This window comes from Pelmatolapia mariae, linkage group LG17, assembly GCF_036321145.2.
Source record: "Pelmatolapia mariae isolate MD_Pm_ZW linkage group LG17, Pm_UMD_F_2, whole genome shotgun sequence".
Lineage (NCBI taxonomy): Eukaryota > Metazoa > Chordata > Actinopteri > Cichliformes > Cichlidae > Pelmatolapia > Pelmatolapia mariae.
Genome location: NC_086242.1, coordinates 38854578 through 38876070, shown reverse-complemented (window position 1 = coordinate 38876070; position 21493 = coordinate 38854578). Strand labels below are relative to the sequence as shown.

Sequence of the window (21493 nt, the reverse complement as noted above, 5' to 3'; positions counted from 1 at the left end):
CAACGCAATTTCGAGGTTCCAGAGGGAGTTGGCCGGTGCAGCTCCATTGAGAAACCTCTCACTCTCTCTTGTGCTTTTGTCATGGCTGGGACTCGAGCTCTGGTGACCACGGGAGATGATCTGTGTGCTCAGTCTACCTTCGCTACACTTTTGCACTACAAATGAGCATTTCCAGGCCATATTTAGCTTCACAAGGTTCAAATCCTACACACACGGATGCTCTCTTATTATCTCCTAACTTGAATTCTCCTCCCATCAGTACCGTGCCCTCACTAGAGTGATTGTCTAAAACGACTGTGTCGACAATGCTCGCCACGGAAATTTGATATAGTGATTATGAACGTTGCCCTGTCTGTAGACTTTTCCATTAGCTGATACAGTTAGCTTGTTATGGAAAAATGTGAACTTTTATCCCTGTGCTGCAAAATGAAGAGTATGTGGGGCGAGCTGCTCGAGCCTGCTTAACTGCACATGTGCTTGTGTGAGTGTGTGCATATGCAGAATGAGGCCAGAGCCGCCTCTCTCTCGTTTTATCAAGAGGTCAAGCAAAATGTAGTAGTATTGTGCACAGGTTTCCCAAGCTGAAACTGAAAACATTCCCGGTGTTTAAAAGCAGGAGCACTGGGAATAAAAGAAACTTGGATTTCATAGGTCAGGGAAGAGAAACTCCACATTAGTGAAGGTATTCCAATTCAAGAGAACCCTCCTAAAATGACAAAGATGCCTGTTATTTCTTTGTTTTATAACATGTTCTCATTACAGGACAATGCACCGTCACATTCCTTCATCTTTTATGGAAAAGTTAGCTCCATTTCAGTGTGTGATGATCCAGGGAGTGAGTGACCTGGCTGCTGCAGAGCTGTGGGTTGTCTGCAAAGCCACCCCTGTGGTTACCCAACATTTGTCACTTACAGGCTAACTGGTTTTTCCTAGTTGCCAGGAGGTTTCTGTTGTACACGTAACAACAACGCATATTGAGATCTTGGTAAACAATGTGCACATTTGACTACTGGAGTAAGTGACAGCTGCCTTGCATCGTTGCCTGCTGTTTCAAAACCTACACCACCCTGTCACGTACCTTTAGGTTAAGCCTAATTCTAACCACATTCTTCTGCTCTAAGAAATAAATCCCAAAATGACACGAGGAGAAGCTTGACGCTGGATTCCAGAGCTCTCTGCGACACGGTAATGACGAACACCCAACCTGCTTAACAAAGCCAGAGAAAGAGAGAAAAAGTGCATCTCATGGGAGGAATGGATGATGAGGGAGACAGAGCAGGTGGGAGGGCATGAAGACGAAATGGCAGACAGATACTAGGCCATTGTCTGCCTGGTGTCTGCACCTCCGTCATCAGTCAGCCGCTCTCCTCACTGGCTACCTACAGACACACATAGATGATATAATTCAGCTCACACACTCACAGAAATCCATCCCACCCATCGCTGATTGTGTTCCTGCACCTCCCGCTCTCGCTTGTCTGTCTTTCTGACACTTCCTTGCACACTCTGAGTGGAGCAGGTCACATTCACCAAGGCTCCAGTTTTATATATAGATAACGAGGCCTTAAGGCAACATCTACAGCCTGCTTCTTGGCAATTAGTAATGCCACTCAGAAAAAGTGCAGAAGGAGGAAAGAAATTCCACACAGACTGTTACCGACCTTAGCCTTCAGTTGAAAGACAAAGCCCCGATGACATAAGCGGTTTTGACTTGGCAACCACACAGCTGCTTTGTGGCTCTGTATCCAACCACAGTCTCAGCCTGAGCGATAGACTGTGACATGTTATGGTTTCCAAACAAAGTACAAACTTTATGTTTCATTTTCCCTGTCACCCAGACTCACGGATAAGCTCGCATTCATTTTGGGGGATAAAACCCTAAATCAGTAGGTAGCGGTAAAGACTTTAGTTGGTTTTAGAGTAGTTGTCAATCAGATGTCCACTAAATACATCCTCCATATGATATGGTAACTGGTAACTGTTTCGGATGTCGCAGTTTACTACATTATTGCTTGTAATACATTCCAGCCTCTTTGTTTTTGGTCCTCAACTGGGAAGTAGAAGTCTAAAAGAAGATTCAGACTTACAATAAGCAAGCTGTGATAAAACACGTGACACTAACCATAAGTTTGCATATATCACGCTGACTTATCTGCCAGCTACTTGCAAACAAACAATGAAACTGTGTGACGCTAACGGTGACTCTTTGCCTTTAAAGTAAAAGTTGTGCCTTTGAAATGTGTGTTTTGTGTTACACAACTTTTACTTGGAAGACAAATGTTTACTTTGAAGATGAAAATGCTCTCTCATGTTGTGTGAGGTTGTGAAGATTCACTACAACTTAGAGAATAAATTGTGTTTGTAGAGAAGTGACTGCAGCAGTCTGCGAGTGACCAAAACAATCACATGAGGTTTTTGAGGGCAGCACCCTCGTTGCTGATTTGCTGATTTCACCAGGCGACAGCCAGACACCACATTACACATTTTCCCCTAGCCATCAGAGGTTGTCAGGCACTAGGCTTGTGTGACTGAGGTTGTGGGTCTGTTTGGCTTCCACTAATGACTGTCTTCACAGGCTTGTTACTAACTGTACTGTTTGTTTTGGGCCTGGTGGTGAATTCCCTTAAAGTTGTTTTGTTGGTCTGGTTGTGGCCAGCTGTTATTGACATTTGTTTGCCATATTAGAAGGTGTGGAAAATTCCGACACCAAGAGAAACGCCTGTCTTCTGATGAATCCGAACTATTTTAGAGGAACAAGCTGGGCTCACACAGTACTTATGTAAGTAACACAAAGTACCTACAGAAGTGTGGTACACATAATCCTTTTAATATGATGGCTGAAGAATGTACAGTTACAATAAAAGCACAGGTAAACTTAACGAGGGTTACTATTCTGTAAGCAGTGGTAGTGAGAGCCTCTTTATTTATTTATTTTTTCTGGTCCTAAACCTAAAAAAAGATTGGCCTGATAGCAGAGAGCTTTGCCTACCATCCTACTGTTGGAAAGTCCAGGAACCACAACAGAGCCTGCAGTCTGAAAGTGAAGTACTGTGATGGGACCTGATTTTGTATGAAAATAAAATAATTTAAAATGAAATTCTTAATTCAACACAGAGTCAGTTAAAAGAAGCTTATATGGTCACTCCTGTTAAGTTAGTGCTCCTTCTGCAGCATTTCTGATAAACTGAAAGCTTTTCAACTGTTCTTTTATCTGAACTCAGCACTAAATCAGTTAAAAAGTCTGAGAAATCAGACAGAAATTCTGATTAAGGCCAGGAGGATGATAGATAAGAAGTAAAACTTGTTTGTGACCTTAGGGTCCACATGACAGCGAGCCAGGCTTTCAATGAGTTAAATCTTTTCCAGGGTCTTTAGTTGATTAATAGGCTGGAGTGAAAGATTGCTGCCACTCCTCCTCCTTGGCCTGGGTTTCAAGGATTCTGACTGTTTGCTCGGCGGTTTTGTTTCATTTAAACTAACGGATTTATCCTGCTGTAGCCAAGTTTCTGTAGGGCACAGTAACTGAATGTGTTGATTAATTTTTAAAGTATTTACTAAAAAGAACTGAGAGGAGAGAGACCTAATGTTTAATAGTACACATTTAATTCGTTTACTCTTTGTTGTAGTTGAGAGTGTTACATCCTTCTTTTATTATGGTTAATTCTTTTTATTTTTTTATTTTAAATTTCTTGCTGTTTTTATTTTTTATTTTGATGGTGTGGGGATTGGAGTTTGAGGGAATGACAGGACGAGAGAAACTGCAGAAACTATTACTTTGTATGCCACAGTGATGGATACACCAATAAGATTGTCTTTTATGTGCTATTGTTCCCTCTATTTAGGACATTTGAAGGTGTGCAGTGCTGTGAAATTAAAATTTCACTCAATGAAACCTAAAGTAGAGAATGTGTTTTGAAAATGCAGGGAGGAGAACCCACAGACTATAGCTCAGGAGCTAAAGCAGGGCATCTACTAGTTACAAGGTTACTGATGTTTGGTATGGACACTGGAGCAGCCAGTCTGCATACCAAATATCTTTGGGCATGATACTAATCCCAAGTTGCTCGGGCAATATACTCCCACACATCCACCTGAGTGTTAGATAGCAAAAGAGGCAAGTTGTGTAAGTGCTTTAAGTGCTCAGAGTAGAACAGCACTATATAACAACCCGTCCATTTATACATGTTTGTGTTAAAATGTAGGAAGTAAAAATAAAAAGTTATCAGAAAAATACATTCTGAAGTAAAGTACAGTAACCTCTGATTTACCTATTTATTAATTCCTGCCATAAAAATAGCATTAGTATTCAGTAAACAGAGCATGTAATTATTCAACTTAGAATCCAGACACTAGAAACCTTCAGAAGCCAGTATCCTACCTGAAATGAAAGCTGCATCCTCTCCCTTTCTCATTTACTCCCTGTGCCCTTCAGAATATAATTCCAGTGTGGGAGTGGGGATGTAAGTCCATCAGCAAAGGCGCCTAATTCACTTGATGAGACGTGGAGCATAAACATTTCTCTAGTAATTAGAAAATGCGTGCATGTGAGCGGAAGCAGCAGCCACTGAGTCAGTGTTGGGGCACTGCTGTCAGATGTCAGCAACAGCTCAGGGGCAGGAAGTGGCACTGTTTGAGGCAAAGTAGATCCAGTGAAATGCCTTCCTCCTCCTTCTACACAGCTCCCCACCTCCCTCTAATCTCTCTGTCAAACAAACATATGAGCACTTAATGCTTACGCAATAAGCAGAAGTTCAGAAAAGTTGCCACAAATTAGTTGAATTGTGTGGACTGTTATGCATCCATTGTTTCAAATAGTTTGTTCCAGGAAAACATGAGCACAGACTGCTCATCTCTTTGATGCTTCTTTGTTGAATGTGGCAAACTGAAGGAGCTTGTTTTGAACATATGATTCAGTTGTGTAACTGACAAATGGACTGGCGCTTACATCCCACCTTTGAGTGCCAACTGAGCACTCAGAGCACTCTCTGCTGCAAGTCTCATTCACTCAATCACACACAATCATACAGTGCTTTTATCTGTGCCTAAGTGCTTTCTAACAGTTGCACACACACTCACATTCCAATCGACGCATTGGGGGGAAATCCGAGTTCTGTGCCCAAGGATACTCCGGGACTGATCCACTGACCTCCTAATAGGCTGATAATCTGCTCTTCCACCTGAGCCACAGCTGCCCACAGGGAGCAAAAAGTGTCACAAAAGCGACTGTGGCTTGACTTTTGTTTACTTGCACACTTTTCTATTGTTCATTGCTACTAGCTAGCATTTCTTCATACTGTCTCAGTATGTGTGTTTATTCTATGAACTGTACCACTGCCTCTTGTAGCCCACTGATTATTACCATGATGACAAGCATGGTTCAACACTAACTCAAATTACACTAATGTGTATATATGATTTTATATTATAGACCAGTTTAAGTATCTTGGTGTGTTTAGGAATCACAGCACACTACAAAGTGGCTCACCACACACAGTTTTTCATATGCAGCAAAGGACTGCAGGTCAGACTCAAACCTGGGCCAACTGATGTCCAGCCATACAGCAGCTGCTCACCCACTTAGCTAAACAAGCATCCCTGACCGCGTGCAGTCACAGGAGGCCGAGTGCTGACTGCAATAACTGCAGAGTCTTCGGCAGTAACTGTGGCTAAGCAAAACAATAAAATAAAAATATAATATATCTGTTAGTTTGGTAAAACAGTTTCTTTGTTTTTTGACTGATGTTCATGGAAAAGCATTTTTTGTGAGACTCTAAATGTGTCAAGACTGTCAAGTTCTGAGTTTTTATTGTAAATACCTGTGCTGGTTTTTCTAAAACGTACCTCTGACATATGCCTCCCATACAATAATAAAGAAAAAGACTAAACAGTAAAAACTGAACTTTAACATACATCAGAGAGTACTGAGGAGTTCCTGAGCATCATGGACTCTTTGAACTTTGTTCAGCATGTATCTGGGGGTAGTGATGTTGCCAGTCATACTTTGGACTCTGTCTTCACTCGTGGTGTTACTATTGACCGTTTGAACATAAGTGAAGTTGTTCTCAGTGACCATAAGTCAGTCTCCTTTAATGTTTCCTGTAACTCAGAGTCTTTTACTGAAGTTTGTCTTGAGCGCAGCCACTTTATTGATAACTGTGTTTTCTTCTCTTTTCAATTTTACAACTTTTTTCGATAATGTCGAGCTCCTTGTTAACTTCTTACAAACTATCGAGCTGTCACTTCCCACTCACTCTGGTTAAATAATCAAACTCACGGCCTTCACTCTTATAATGATGCATGAAAGAGGCTAGATACTTTTATTTCCATAATCGCATAAATTGTCATAAGAATAATCCAAGGGTATTATATGATACTATCAAAGGTGTTGTTTCTTCTACGACTCAACATGCTGTGTTAATGCTGATGATGCTTTTAACACATTTCTCAATCAGTTTGTAACTAAGGTGATGGACTTGAAATCTAAAATGAAACCTTTATCATGCTCCTTAGACATATTAACCGTCTGTCCTGTCTGGGACTCGCACCAGCTTTGGTCCTACATTGGCCTCTGATGCAGAGAGTTGTTCTATAATCATTCTGCTTGATCTCACTGCATCCTTTGATGTCTTATTTTCTTTGTACATGCTTCCTTTAGCTAGCATTCTTCAATCTTTTAATGACATTCCTTATCATTTTAATGCCGATGATATTCAGCTGCATATGTCTTCTAACCCTCGTGTCTACCCTAGGCCACTGCTTGACTCAGGTTGCTAAAGAAACCCAACAATGACCTTTTTTAAAATACCAACAAGACTGAGATTATTGCTCCTCCTGAGTTACAGTCGGGCTCTTGCGTCTTTTTGCAAGACTGCTAAGTCCTGCATTTGAAATCTTGTTATATAAATCCTGTCTTCCTTCTTTCTCCCCAACCGGTTGCAGCAGATGGCCCCGCCCCTCCCTGAGCCTGGTTCTGCCGGAGGTTTCTTCCTGTTAAAAGGGAGTTTTTCCTTCCCACTGTCGCCAAAGTGCTTGCTGATAGGGGGTCATGTGATTGCTGGGGTTTTCTCTGTGTGTGTTATTGTAGGGTCTACATTACAATATAAAGCCCCTTGAAATGGCTGTTGTTGTGATTTGGTGCTGTATAAATAAAACTAAATTGAATTGAATTAAATATTTGATTCTTCTCTGCACTTCGACTCACATATAAAATCGTTGTCTCTTGTGTTAATTAGAGCACTAGGCTCCAGATTATCTCAGCTTCTTACAAAATACACTGCTACAAGCTTAGTGTTGAAAATGTTTATTTATTTATTATTTATGCATTTTAAAACTGTTTATAATATTATGTCTTATTGTATCTTTTTATTGGCTATTATGGCGCTTGATGCTGTTATTTATTTTACTGCTTTGTGAGCGTTTGTAGTGTTTCTAGTACATTTTTAGTAAGCTCAGTTTGGCAGCAGGTAAGAGTCCCGGGCTCCCCCACACCTGTCAACACAGCATTATCAACAGTATCTGCATCTGTAGTTGACTCAAGTTATAATGGTAAGCTAGCATTGTGCATGATGTTCTGCATTATTTGCATCTATTTAACTAGATTGAAAACATAAACTCAACCTTAATTATCAACAAGAGTGAATCAGAAACGATCGCAGCTCCTACTCCCACTTTACTTTGTGTCATTATGCCCATCAGATATACAGTCAGGTCCATAAATATTGGGACATCGACACAATTCTAACATTTTTGGCTCTATACACCACCACAATGGATTCCAAATGAAACGAACAAGACATGCTTTAACTGCAGAGTGTCAGCTTTTATTTCAGGGTATTTACATCCAAATCAGGTGAACGGTGTAGGAATTACAACAGTTTGCAAATGTGCCTCCCACTTCTTAAGGGACCAAAAGTAATGGGACAGAATAAGAACCATAAATCAAACATTCATTTTTTAATACTTGGTTGCAAATCCTTTACAGTCAATTACAGCCTGAAGTCTGGAACACATAGACATCACCAGACGCCGGGTTTCATCCCTGGTGATGCTCTGCCAGGCCTCTACTGCAACAGTCTTCAGTTCCTGCTTGTTCTTGGGGCATTTTCCCTTCAGTTTTGTCTTCAGCAAGTGAAATACATGCTCAATCGGATTCAGGTCAGGTGATTGACTTGGCCATTGCAAAACAGTCCACTTCTTTCCCTTCAAAAACTCTTTGGTTGCTTTTGCAGTATGCTTTGGGTCGTTGTCCACCTGCACTGTGAAGCGCCGTCCAATGAGTTTTGAAGCATTTGTCTGAATATGAGCAGATAATATTGCCCGAAACACTTCAGAATTCATTGTGCTGCTTTTGTCAGCAGTCACATCATCAATAAATACAAGAGAACCAGTTCCACTGGCAGCCATACATGCCCACGCCATGACACTTCCACCACAATGCTTCACTGATGAGGTGGTATGCTTAGGATCATGAGCAGTTCCTTTCCTTCTCCATATTCTTCTCTTCCCATCACTCTGGTACAAGTTGATGTTGGTCTTATCTGTCCATAGGATGTTGTTCCAGAACTGCGATGGCTTTTTCAGATGTCGTTTGGCAAACTCTAATCTGGCCTGCCTGTTTTTGGGGCTCACCAAAGGTTTATATCTTGTGGTGAACCCTCTGTATTCACACTGGTGGAGTCTTCTCTTGATTGTTGACTCTGACGCACATACACCTACCTCCTAGAGAGTGTTCTTGATCTGGCCAACTGTTGTGAAGGGTGTTTTCTTCACCAGGGAAAGGATTCTTTGGTCATCCACCACAGTTGTGTTCTGTGGTCTTCCTAGTCTTTTGGTGTTGCTGAGTTCACCAGTGCGTTCCTTCTTTTTGGGAATGTTCTAAACAGTTGTTTTGGCCACGCCTGATGTTTTTGCAATCTCTCTGATGGGTTTGTTTTGTTTTTTCAGCCTAATGATGGCTTGCTTCACTGGTAGTGACAGCTCTTTGGATCTCATCCTGGCAGTTGACAGCAACAGGTTCAAAAAGCAAACAGCACACTTGAAATGAACTCTGGACCTTTTATTTGTTCATTGTAATTGGGGTAATGAGGGAATAACACACACCTGGCCATGGAACAGCTGAGAAGCCAATTGTCCCATTACTTTTGGTCCCTTAAGAAGTGGGAGGCACATATACAAACTGTCATAATTCCTATACTGTTCACCTGATTTGGATGTAAATACCCTCAAATAAAAGCTGGCAGTCTGCAGTTAAAGCACATCTTGTTCGTTTCATTTGGAATCCATTGTGGTGGTGTATAGAGCCAAAAATGTTAGAATTGTGTCGATGTCCCAATATTTATGGACCTGACTGTATATTACATACTGTGCTTTTAAAAGCCCATACAGACGTGTATTCAAATATGGCCATCTTAACATAATCCATGATACAGACTCAGTCCGGCTGTTTGAAACAGTACAGACACCAATTAATCACCCACAGCTTTTCACTCACACGCAGCGCTGAGGCTGTTTCTCCCTATATGCAACTTTAGTTGTAGCCCTTACCTTCCCCTTTGTCTCTGACAGATGAAAAGCAGACAACAAAGGAGGTGCCACATCGTGTTGAACCACGCCATCTGAGCTGGCAGCACAGCAAAGTGTCCAAACAACCTTTCCCCAAACAGACGCCCATTCAAGCTCAGCGTAATTAGTTGCAAATGCCTTTTAGGATGAGCCAGTGATGGCTGTGAGGAGCTTGTATACACAAAGCTCATGCTCTTTAAATGAGTGATTTTTTTTTCCATTTTTTTGTTACATTTTCTTTCATTTTAAAATGAACTCAATCTGTTGGTGCTCACATGTAGCTCAATTAAAGTACTTTGGTCACTTTAAAGTTTTTAAACAGGGCTCTGGTTACCTTTTCATATAACAGGATTGAATGTTAGGCAATGATATTAATCTTCTCATATAATCACAGTCACATTGGAGCGGTCCATGACCTACACACAATATGGGCTTGTTTTGTCAGAGATCAAACAAAGTGAATTAAAATGCCCTTGTGTGTGTTAGTCTGCATAATTGGCTTCCGGTAAACATGTCTGTGATGCTTCATGGTGGAGATCATGGCAGTCATAATTGTTTTCAAACCATTAAGTAAAACCTCTGTGATGAGGATCCTTTATGTTTATGTCTGTCTGACTCTTCAAAGTGATCGCTTGAGCCAACATCACAACATCACTCTTGTGAAAGGAAGTGAATGGCTGAGGGTTTCGTTTGTACGAGTTGTCCTTCTTTCTTTTACTTGTGAAAATGCACATGTACAGCATTTCCTGCATGCAGGATAAATGTGGACGTTTTCTGTGCCATTCTAGAGTAGGTGCATCTCTCTGATTTACTGTAATGTGTCGTGTTACCGGTTCCACGTCACTGCATGTCAACTATTACTGTGTGCTGTTGCTGACTGGACTCATATGCGAGACTGTTGCAAGAGTCTCTGGAGATCTGTTTTAGCCACGGAAGTAAAGGACTAAAGGGTTTAGTATGTCTCTTACTCCTCATCTGTGGAAAACAGGAGATAACAAATACTGCGTCACTCACAGCTCGAGTTCTAGCTCAGAGTTGCACAAAACTCTTTTCATTGAGTCATCAGGCCATCGGGCAAGGTGCACAGATGAGGTTCTTTCCAGTGAATTTACTCTTAAATTGTCTTCATGTATACAACCTGTCAGATGAACTGTAGGCAGATAGACAGGCAGACAGGAAAGAAGAGTGAAAGGCTGCACATGACTTTGACTAACCCATCCAGGTGGCATCCTACTTGGCTCAAGGAAGAGAAGGTGCACAGACGTCAGCCTGAATCAGAGCGCACGTATACCTCTGCTGTATCAGCCGTCGCACAGACGGAGCAGGAGGACGTGGGCTTAGGTCTTCCTCTACTGCACGGCAGATCTCCTGCTGTTCACACGGAGGGGGAGGACTGTTTGTTTAAGTGGCTCTGCATGGCAACCACTTGCAAGCTGCTCCGATGAAAACCTCTGCTGGCTCAGCATGGAGGTGGGTGGTTATCCCCAGATGAATAAACACTCACTAACATCCCCCAACCAACTACTCCCTTCCTGAGCTGTACTGTGATGTTTCAGGGGTTACTCTCGAAGGATGGCACTCATCAGGGTTGATGGATTTCCCGCTACCTAAGAAACCAGCAGGAACAGACTTTTAACAGGGTTTGTTTTTCCTAATATGGTGACGTGTGTGTGTCGTTTTAATCACTGTATCAAACAACAGACATTAGAGTGCCTCTCTAGTGTGTGTTTGCTGTCATTGTCAGTTGTTTTGGTGTCTTTACTCTCATTTGTTTCTGTGCCGAGACAGTGTTACTCAAGCTGAACACTTGATATGTCACGCCAAGGAAATCCACTCTAGGGCAGTGATGGTGAAATTATAAAGGCGCTCAGAAGCAAGCATAAAACATCACTTCATATTCCTATGTATAGCACCTTTAACATATTTACATACAATACTGTTACCTGTAACTTTATTTAGCATCTGTGACCGATGCACAGACTTGATTCAGTTTTCAGGTTTCAAGGGTTCCAGTTTCATCCAGACCGTGTGAAGAGGTGTGGCAGTGAGTGAGAGCCCACTCACAAAGCTTATTAGATTTTAGGCACACAGAGTGCATTGAGTCATTGATCAGAGCTACCAAATGGAAAGCAAATTTGAAACTTGACTCACAGTGCTAATAAAAATACCCTCTGCATTTCCCCTCAAACAGCAATATTTAGTTCATTAAAGTGGTCATTGTCACGTTTACTTTTACAGCATATAAAAAAAAAGTAGTTTCGGCTGGTTTATTCTCATTTTACTTCAATTAAGAGTGACCGCCTAGACCGCTGAAACTGGGCTTTAACGACTCAACTGCTACGTCAGCTCTGTAATTCATTTGACATCATTTAGGCCAGCATGATTACTAACCTTTGCCCTCTGGTCTTCATCAGACATGGACGAATGTGAGAATGACTACAATGGGGGCTGTGTCCACGAATGCATCAACATACCAGGCAACTACAGGTGCATGTGCTACGATGGATTCATGCTGGCCCACGATGGACACAACTGTCTGGGTAAGTCCGCTCAATATTTCAGTGCATTATTCCCCTTCATGTGCATCTCTTATAACAGGATACAAACCTCAATGACATTTGTGGTGTTTTTCAAAATAACTAAGCTTTGTTCAAAATGAGAACATCTTGAGTATTTTGTATGTGTCTGCATACTGCATACACATTTAGTGATGATGGGTAATCTATATATCTGTGTGTGTGTGTGTGTACATGTTTAGACATAGACATTAGGTTTAGGCATTCATTTCTGATGGTTAGCGTTTGGGTAAGCGGCTATGTCAATGAGATGTCCCCACTAAGATATAAAAACGAGTGTGTGTGTGTTTAAGTGTGTGTACTTTTGTCCTTGTACCTATTAAACCTGTCTGGCTCAGGATGCCTTGCTCGCATAGTCGCTCTGTCATCAGTTGGAGGGTTTCCATGATTTGTGCTGTTTTATGCTCTTTTCTCTGTACTGCAGGGAGGGCGCTCAGGGTTGAAGAGTTCTCCTGCAGATATCTGGCTGTGCTTTAGTACTGACAGATCAGACCATTTAGGCCGAGTGCTCTGTTATCCACTTGCAGTCAGCTAGACTTCTGTTTTTTTTCTCCTGCCCCGTGTAACATGCAGGACTGCGTGGATGTGCTCAAACCCACTTTATCTCATCGGTCCTGTGCTGCTGACTGACGACCACAAAGTAACGTCAGAAACATAAGAACAGTCGTTCCAGATGCTCGTGTGTCTTTGCTGGGATATGTTTGGCATTTGAAAGTGTTGTAACTCATTCTTTAAACTTTTAGAGAGACTAGGTGAGAGATTGATTGCTAAGGCAGCAGCTGCCAGTGGAGACTAGCTGCTGAATTGTGGATTCACCTCACAGGAATGACTTTCAGACAGCTGATATAGAGCAGAGTTAAAGCTAAAGTTGAAGGTTTGCCATTAGAATTTAATTTCATGCACAAACATGGTCAAAGGCATTATTAACTATACTATCTATTGAGCTACATTTTTAACATTGACTGCACTACCAAACACACGACACACTTTTTTTCTATTAATAATAACTCCCTGCTAAATATTTTAAATGTAAGGCGATTAGTTTAGTTCTTCTCCTTTTTTATTAAAGAGAGGAAAGTTGATCAATTTTCAGAAACTAAGAACAAAACAGCCTTATGACGAAAGGTTGATGCTTCAGTTGACATCCTGGTTTGTTTTGTAGTGTTTGTGATCACCCACATCTATCATATGTCTGTAAGTTGTTGGAGTTAGCTCAGATCATACTCTATGCTCACTGTGTGGCTGTCTCTGACGACCAGCTCTATCAATTGTAAATAGTATATTAAGTGTTTATGCAGTTAAATGCAGTATTTTCATTCAACTAACTGATTTCCCAGACAGTGCTGGTGCAGCCTGCACTTGTTTAACTTGCCTGTTTGAAACAGGACTTCCCCTCTCCATCATCATCAGGCTTCCTTGCTAACACGCTAAAGGGAACGATTAAAGGTTTCTTCACACTACAGAACTTTACACCTTTCCGAGTTCTCATTGTTTTTCTCCCCTCATTGTCTTGTTATTTAACACTAAGAGGGCGCTCTGTGCTTGCACGAGCTATTCTGGCCTTTTAATTCATTGTAAGTCAGCATCTAGTGGTCATTAAAGGAACTGCATTTCAATCGATTCTCATGAGTTTTGTGGTGTTTTAGACTTGAACTCAGAATTTCGAAATGTGTTAAATGTGACTGGGCTGAGAGAGACATAATGGCAGCAGCTATAAAAATGTAACCCTGCTTGTTAAAGAGATTTTCCCTGAGAACACGCCAGTTTTACACGTGGAGCAGTGGGTTGGTGGGAAGCTGTCACCATAATTATGTGTTGCTGTGTTTTGTGTTGTTTATCTTCTGCTGGCTTGTCATCCTGTGCCGCTAGCTTGGTTAGCCATTGCGTCGTCCTTAAAAAGAGGGCATGTGGTTCGTGGCATTTCACCGCACGTGTTTGTGCCACTAATTCAAGTGATACCAACTGACTGCTGTGGGAACTGTCGCTGGTCGCTCTTTGCAGCCCAGTGACAGGAAATCAGTGCGAGACTTGTTTTATTAGATGGTGACTGAAATTGGCTGTTATGAACTGCTGCTAATTAGAACCAGGTTACTGAGTTCAAAAGAGGCAGTAAAGTGTGAAATCAGATGCAAGATGTGTGTGATCACAGTCAGACCGCTACCAGCTACTTGTTTGCCTTTCCTAATTTCTGCATTCCTGTCCTTTTTCTCTGTATTTTGGCATTTGTCATTCAGTTCTCTGTTCTTGTTGATTAGCCATTTTCCCCTCTTTTTATTCTCCTGTTTATAAATATTCCATGCCTTTATTTTGAAAGCATGTTCTCTGATGGTGACCAGTATCTCTGCCTCAGTCCATCTTTTTGCCCAGTGCTTCCTCTGTTGGTCTGTGACCAGTGTTGGGAAGGTTACTTTTAAAATGTATTCCACTACAGATTACAGATTACATGCCCCAAAATGTATTTTGTAATGTATTCCTTTACGTTACTCAATGACAGTAACGTATTCTGAATACTTTGGATTACTTAATATATTATCATGCTTTTTACAACTACATGAATGTACTATTGCTGTGTGATTTATTACTATTACTGAAGGTTACTCTCCATACCAATACCAACTAGATGTTTAAATCTTAATATAAATGAGTAACAGTAGGTGGACATTAGGTAAGGCTGCACTTTTTGCAGCGATCTCGTATAGAAAACTATTCCGCGCGTATATAAAACAGGTCCGCGGCTCTGAACCGTAGTAAAGGGACCTCTGGCTAATACGTTGGGTTCGTGTCGGGCTGGTAGCTGAAAACTAGCTTTACTTTGTTGTCTGGGTCAACTTTGCTAGCGAGAGACAGAGAGAGGCGTTGAAAGGCTGCTCCAACGGAACTTATTGTTTCAGAGGAAAACACGAACACAGTGTACAGTCGAGTCTTAATAGCTTACTTACAACTGGGCTCGTCAGGCACTCTTCTTGGCTGCAGTGGTTATTATTATATTTACATGCTTCCAGCTCCCGTTTCTGCTCGGAGACAGCTCGTACTTTTCCCTCGCTCACAGACACATAACGAGTATGGCAGTCCATTCTCCCTGCAGCACGGACTACACTGCCCAGGAGGCTACATGCTTTAGGGCTATGCCTGCAACACTCTGCCTATTGCCTTCATATTAAATCATTTTTGTGAATAATTTTTTAAAATATTTCTTCACGTCATTTTGCGGGCTGCAAGTAGAGGTGACATGGGCCGCGAGATTGAGACACAGACATTAGAGCCTCTTAATGCGCATTTTGTTTGGGGCGTGGAAACCAAAAATAGAGAGGGCACAGCCGAACATATGAAACAGGAAAATACTGCCGTGTAATCCCCTTATTTCAGCAAAGTAACTGTATTCTGAATACCACCTTTTTAAACGGTAACTGTAACGGAATACAGTTACTCATATTTTGTATTTTAAATATGTAACGCCTATACATGTATCTCGTTACTCCCCAACACTGTCTGTGACATGCTCTTTTTATCCTCCCATCTTTCTCTGTCATGTTTTTAGCATGTTTCTAAATCTTTCTGTTTGCTTACCTTTGTCTTATTACACAGCAGCTACAAATGTGAACAGAAACAGCTATGCTAACAGCTATATGTATACCTGAATACATGCCTTTATTTAAAGGTATGTATCTAGATTTTTTCTTTTGTATATTTATACATTTGATATTTCTGAACACTGTTCATATGTGCTGTAGAACTGTGCACCTCAGCCCATGTCTGCACTGAGTAGGAGATCTCTGTGTCTCATTGTACACATGTATAGTGACAATAAAAGGCATTCTCTGCATTTAGGTATAACTCTGTAGAGAGAGAGTTTGTTAATTGTTTACTCATCTACTCCCTCATGTTGCCACCTGTTACAGCTAAAAGGAGGATAAGGAAATGTTCTTCTGTTCGTTGAAGAAGCAAATACAGCATTACTACACAAACACTGTTTAAACTAAAAGTCATATTTTCAAAATGCAGACCCATTTTCACGTGACGCTGTTCCACATCTTTAGCAAAGAGAATACAGCTGAGACAGACAAACAGAAATATTCAGCGTGTCCCATCATTCACCAGGACTTTGATGTTGGGGCAATAGTGATCCCAAACACCATGATAAGGTATACAAATGACCCCAAGGGTGTGTAATGACAGTATTTGTCTCCCTCCCAGATGCGTACAAAGTGAAAATTAATTAGGAAACTACACCCTGAAGTGGCTCAGTGGGGCACGTGATCGCTGGTAAAGGTTTGTTGTTTTTAAATGGAGAAACCAAAGAAACCAGTCATGCCCATGAAGATGTTTCTCTGAATTGGAACATTTTCGACCGTTGGGGTTAAATGTATGGACTAGAGGCAGAAATGTGAAGGTTGAAGTGAAGTTAGTTTATTTTTAATGCGGTGTTATGTCCTTTGTGGTGATGTCACCATTGCTACACAGAATATAAAAATGTCAAATGGATTTCCTAATCTAAAGTTTGTGTGCCTTTCCAATGATCTGTCATTTGTAATGCGATTACAGTAAATTAAGTGTATAACTTGCTATAAAATTGTTCTTAGATCTTTTATGTCTTAATTGTTTCTATAAATGGTTTGCTCATTAAAAAAACAATTTAACAATAAATGATATCTACTGTTGTCTGGTACGGGTATATTTATAGAATTAGACGCGTCTCCAGAAATGAAACATGAAACAGAAAATAATTTGCTAAATTTGCAAGATGGAATGATGTTGTTTTGGGCTGCTGCCATTTATTTTACCCACCTGGTGGTTTTGCCATTTCTGTAAGACCTGTGTTGTAAGTTTTTTTTTCCCTAAAGTTCAGCTGAAAACAAGGAATTCAAAGGAGACAAATCCAGTCAGTTTGTGGGCAAAGGTGTTGGGATTACTCACATGTTTAGTAGTAGCCCTGTGATATGTGGCTTACTCTGATCCCAGATGTTTTTGCAAATGTGGGACAATATCTCATTTTGGAATCCGGTCCTTGAATTTTCCATTTGAAAACTCATAAAACCAAAAGGGAACAGCATTGTTTGGCCACAGACAACGCAATCCAGAAGATTAGCTTATACTTCAGATATGATGTGTGTTACATAGAATCCATCTACATTAAGCCCACTTTGAGAAGATATATGACACTGCAGTTTACGTTCCTGTGTATTGACTCATGGAGACTCTCTGATGCTTCGTGTTTACTGTCGTCGCTAGCTAAAGAGATAAATAGTGCCCTGTGATGCATGGTAACCCTCTAAACAGAACTTTCGGAGAGTGACGTGTTGGCCTATTATCAAACCGCAGTTTAAGCCGAGCTCCAGTCTTGCTCTTCGTGCTGCCCATCAACCAGAACTACAGTATTTGTTGTAATGTCTCACTCTCCAGTGTCTCATTCAGCAGATTTACTGTATAGAAAATGTGTCGCACAGCACTGTTGCACACTCATTTTGTATATGAACACTATTGATTCATAGACAGATAGTGTCTTGGCTCTCATATTGTTGTCATAACATCGTATGTCAGTGCTGTGGGTTGAATCAGCTGTGATAAGTGCAAAGATGTTGTAAATTAAAGTCATATGTCTTCCATGACTGGTGAAAGAGTCGCTAACAGGCACTGCTCTGCTTTCTGACTCATTAATCATAGCTTGGCGAATAATGTCAAATCCTGCGACACATATGTCTTCAGGTCCGATCAGCTTCGGGTTCAGGTTGTGTGGTTTCGCAGCAGGAGAGGTTGCCGATGATCAAAGCTCATGGGGAAGTGGTAAGTTGACTGCGGTGTTCAGTCATCATCAAAGGGCAACAGAATAATATGAAAACAACATTTTTATCCAGCTTGTTTGTTTCAAAGTTCACTCTCAATTTATTTCTCATTTTTCTCACACTCTCTGGGCCTGCCTGTGGAAAACAATAACGACTCGTGGTTTTTAATAGACCCAAAGAATGACATTCAGAAACCTCAGAAACTTGTGGTGTTTTGAAGCAGCCTGGGATGACAAACTGCACTTTGAAAAAGTGAGCCAAGAAAAAAGAAAAAGGGCAAAAGACGTGTGTGAGTCTGCAGGAAGCCTCTCCATCATCTTCCAGATGCACCGTGTCAACGAGTCGAGCTCTAATTGATTTAAGATTGCTTAATTTTGTTCTGATTAAAGAGTGATCCTGTTCAGCTCCTTTCTTCTTTTGATTTTGACTTTATTTATTTGGCTTTGGCTTAGACGCAGCTGGCCTCAATGTGTCGATGGTTCGGTGCCCTCTGTGAATGTCTGGCGCTCTCGCTTCAGTTTATTTTTGTTCCGACAAGTTCTTTTTATTTCATGTGGAGATCTGAGAGGTGACTGCACAGTGGGAGAGTCATCAGAGACAGTGTGTCACAGAGCAGTCCAACATGTAAAAGACAAGGTCTGCACGGGGAAAGCAGGGGTCAAGCTGAAATTTGACAAACTTGCATGCAACTTCCAATGTATGGAAGAGATGCTGTTGGTGGAATATTTGCACCAACAGATAAGACACAGAAATGCACCAAAGTAAAAAAGTACTTGTACATAGTCATTTATAAGGCTGGGTTGTGAAAGTCTTTCTGGGCATCTTCCAAAGTTTAACAGTGCACATACTGCCCAGCAAAAGAGAATAAAAAGACTTTGGAAGATACCCCATTGGTGAGATGAACCCATTCTCTTGCGCTTATCCTTGTCAGAGTCGCAGGGGAGCTGAAGCCTATCCCAGTGACCTGGGAACTGTCATGTTTCGGCTGTGTGCAGGCAGGGATTGGACCCAAACGCAAACTCACTGAGACACGAGGAATAAACTCAAAAGCACTGCTTTATTGCAGAAGAACAGGGAAAACAGAGAACTAAACCAAGCTGGGAAATGACTAACTGAACCGCGAGGAAACACAGGGAAACACAGCCATGAGGGGCGACGCGACAGAGGGAGACTCTGATATAAATACACAGAAGGTAACGAGGGAAGTGGAAGCACACAGGGAACACAGCTGAGGACAGTTACACTTGAGAGGACGGGGAGGACACGAAACTAGAAACGCTGACACCAAGATGTGGACCTTAAACGTAACACAGGAAGTACACAGACAGCCTGGAGAGAGAGAGGGAGAGAACATGAAGAAATACACGAAGGGAAGAGGAAAACACAATAAGTCACATCACTATATAGACAGAGACACAGAAGGCAACAACACAGGGGGAACATACAGGCAGAGAAGATTAAACACAGAACAGAAGGCACAGTGAACATGAGGGTCAGGGGATCAAAACCTAGGAACCACAGAATAAATCACAAATGAACTTGACATAATCCAAAGATCACAAAGAACTGAAAACGCTGGGTCAGGAGACCCAGGACCCTGACAGGAACACCCTGGACAGGTCACCAGCAAACCTCTAAAAGTTGCTATTTGGTTATTCAGGTTCTACAGCTCAGCTGAAACCCAGCCTATGAAAAGAGAAGCAGGAAATCTCATATTAAAAACAGTAAACATCTCTCCTGTGTTCTAGTAGAACACTGTAATATTTTATCCTCTTAAAATGCTAATTTTCTATCATGTTATAGTACAGCTGAGAACTGGTGATAAAACTTTCTCTTAATAAATGGGCAAAAAAGAGCAAAGGATACTCAATGTTGGAAGTCCACTGAGTACAATGGTGTGTACTACTCTCTTTGCTCTAGCAACAATAGAAAGAGAAGTAGGAGGCTCCAGTTGAAAACTGAGCTAGAGGACAAGACCCGGTAAAGCAGCAACGCTGATCATTTTATTACAGATGAAAGAATGTAGACAATTTTTAACTCTCAGTGATGCCGCAGTGTTCGTTTGACTTTGGGACCTGAGGAAGACGGAGTTTAGGACCCAGATTACTCCGCGAGGCTCCAGACTACAGTAGCCGTAATGCTCCGACAAGCCATCAAGCGGTGCGGCTTCGTAGCTTACCAAAGTCGTACTAAAACATTTTCTTACAGATTTTTGAGTGCCGTGTACCACATAAAATCGGTTTGAGGTCAGTAAGCACAACCAGAATTCATACATAAGGCGCACTGAAGGTTTTTGAGAAAATTAAAGGATTTTAAGTGCGCCTTGTAGCGCGGAAAATGCGGTAATACAATCTTCAAACAGACAAGTGAACACAAACATGTGAATCATATGCATTAACAGATTGTTAGAAAAGCGACATTAAAAACAGCAAAAAAAGACCAAAGAGCTATTCTCTCGTGACCTTAAATGGGACTTAACCACCTTAATGCATGATTCATTAGCTTGTAGAGCCACCTTTAGTAGCAGTAACTTGAAGCTTCTCACACCATTGCTGGGGAATTTCAGACCACTGTTCTTTACAACGTTGCTTCAGTTCATTGAGGTATGTGGGTATTCTTTCATGCAAAGCCTTGATTCTTGTAGATTTGATGTGGATGTGGCATGCCTGGGATTATTGTCATGTTTCATGATCATGTTTTGGCCCAGCTTTAGCTGGCTTCACATTAAGAATACTTTCGGTATACAGAGGTTTCAGTAACTGGATTGTGCCAATGTCCCGTTCTTCAAATCAAGGCAAAATCATCCTCATTGTGCTTGACCGTTGGTTTGAGGTGTTTTTGTTAATATGTGGTTTGCTTTTGCCCGACTGATATAGGAAGACTGATGCCAATAAATTCAAACTTTAAAAGCCAATACTTCTAAATCAGAATACTGATTGATTGATTTAGATATGCAAAACATGAACAAATTTCTCTAACGGTTATTATGTGTAGTTATTTATTTACTTGTTTACGCTTTTGCCTGACTGTTCAGATGAGCAGGTTGTTACGTTTGTAGCATTCCACACGTTACCAAGAAGGAAGTTGCAGAGTGCCCTCTAGTGGACAAGTAATGCAACTTAGGATGTTACAAGTTGAACGGTATTTCTCGCAATCTCTTCTTTACATTTTAAGATGTACATTATTAGCAGTTACATACATTGATGCTGATAGATGGCAAATAGATAATTTTAGGATCCACTATGTACCCGCTGGTTTTTATATTTTTAATGTTGTCTTATTACGTAGCGCTGAATGAGAGTGTACTTTCTTTTTCCCATGACTGTATCGCAACTATGAATTACAAGCTTTACCCCCCTTACCTTTCCGTGCCTTTTTCCATTTTGTTTTTCACCCCACTTGCCTTGCTTTAAGCCTTGCCTTAATTACCTTGAGGCAACTGTTGTGATTTCGCACCATATAAATAAAACTGAATTGAATTGCCTCCCTCAGCCTCTCAGTTGATGTGAGAAGCACATTGTCACTGTGTCCAAACAAACTTTTACATGAGTTTACACAAGCGCAATCAAACAAAAC

General features: G+C 41.2%; 1 protein-coding gene across 2 annotated transcripts in view; it reads left to right on the top strand.

The window, feature by feature from the left end:
* The window catches only part of scube1 (signal peptide, CUB domain, EGF-like 1), a 122064-nt gene that overhangs the window by 9730 nt on the left and 90841 nt on the right, over positions 1 to 21493 (top strand). For both annotated transcript variants that reach the window (XM_063500512.1, XM_063500511.1), the window contains exon 3: positions 11976 to 12101. In XM_063500512.1, the coding sequence (XP_063356582.1) occupies positions 11976 to 12101 (126 nt within the window). The remainder of the gene's footprint in view (positions 1 to 11975; positions 12102 to 21493) is intronic.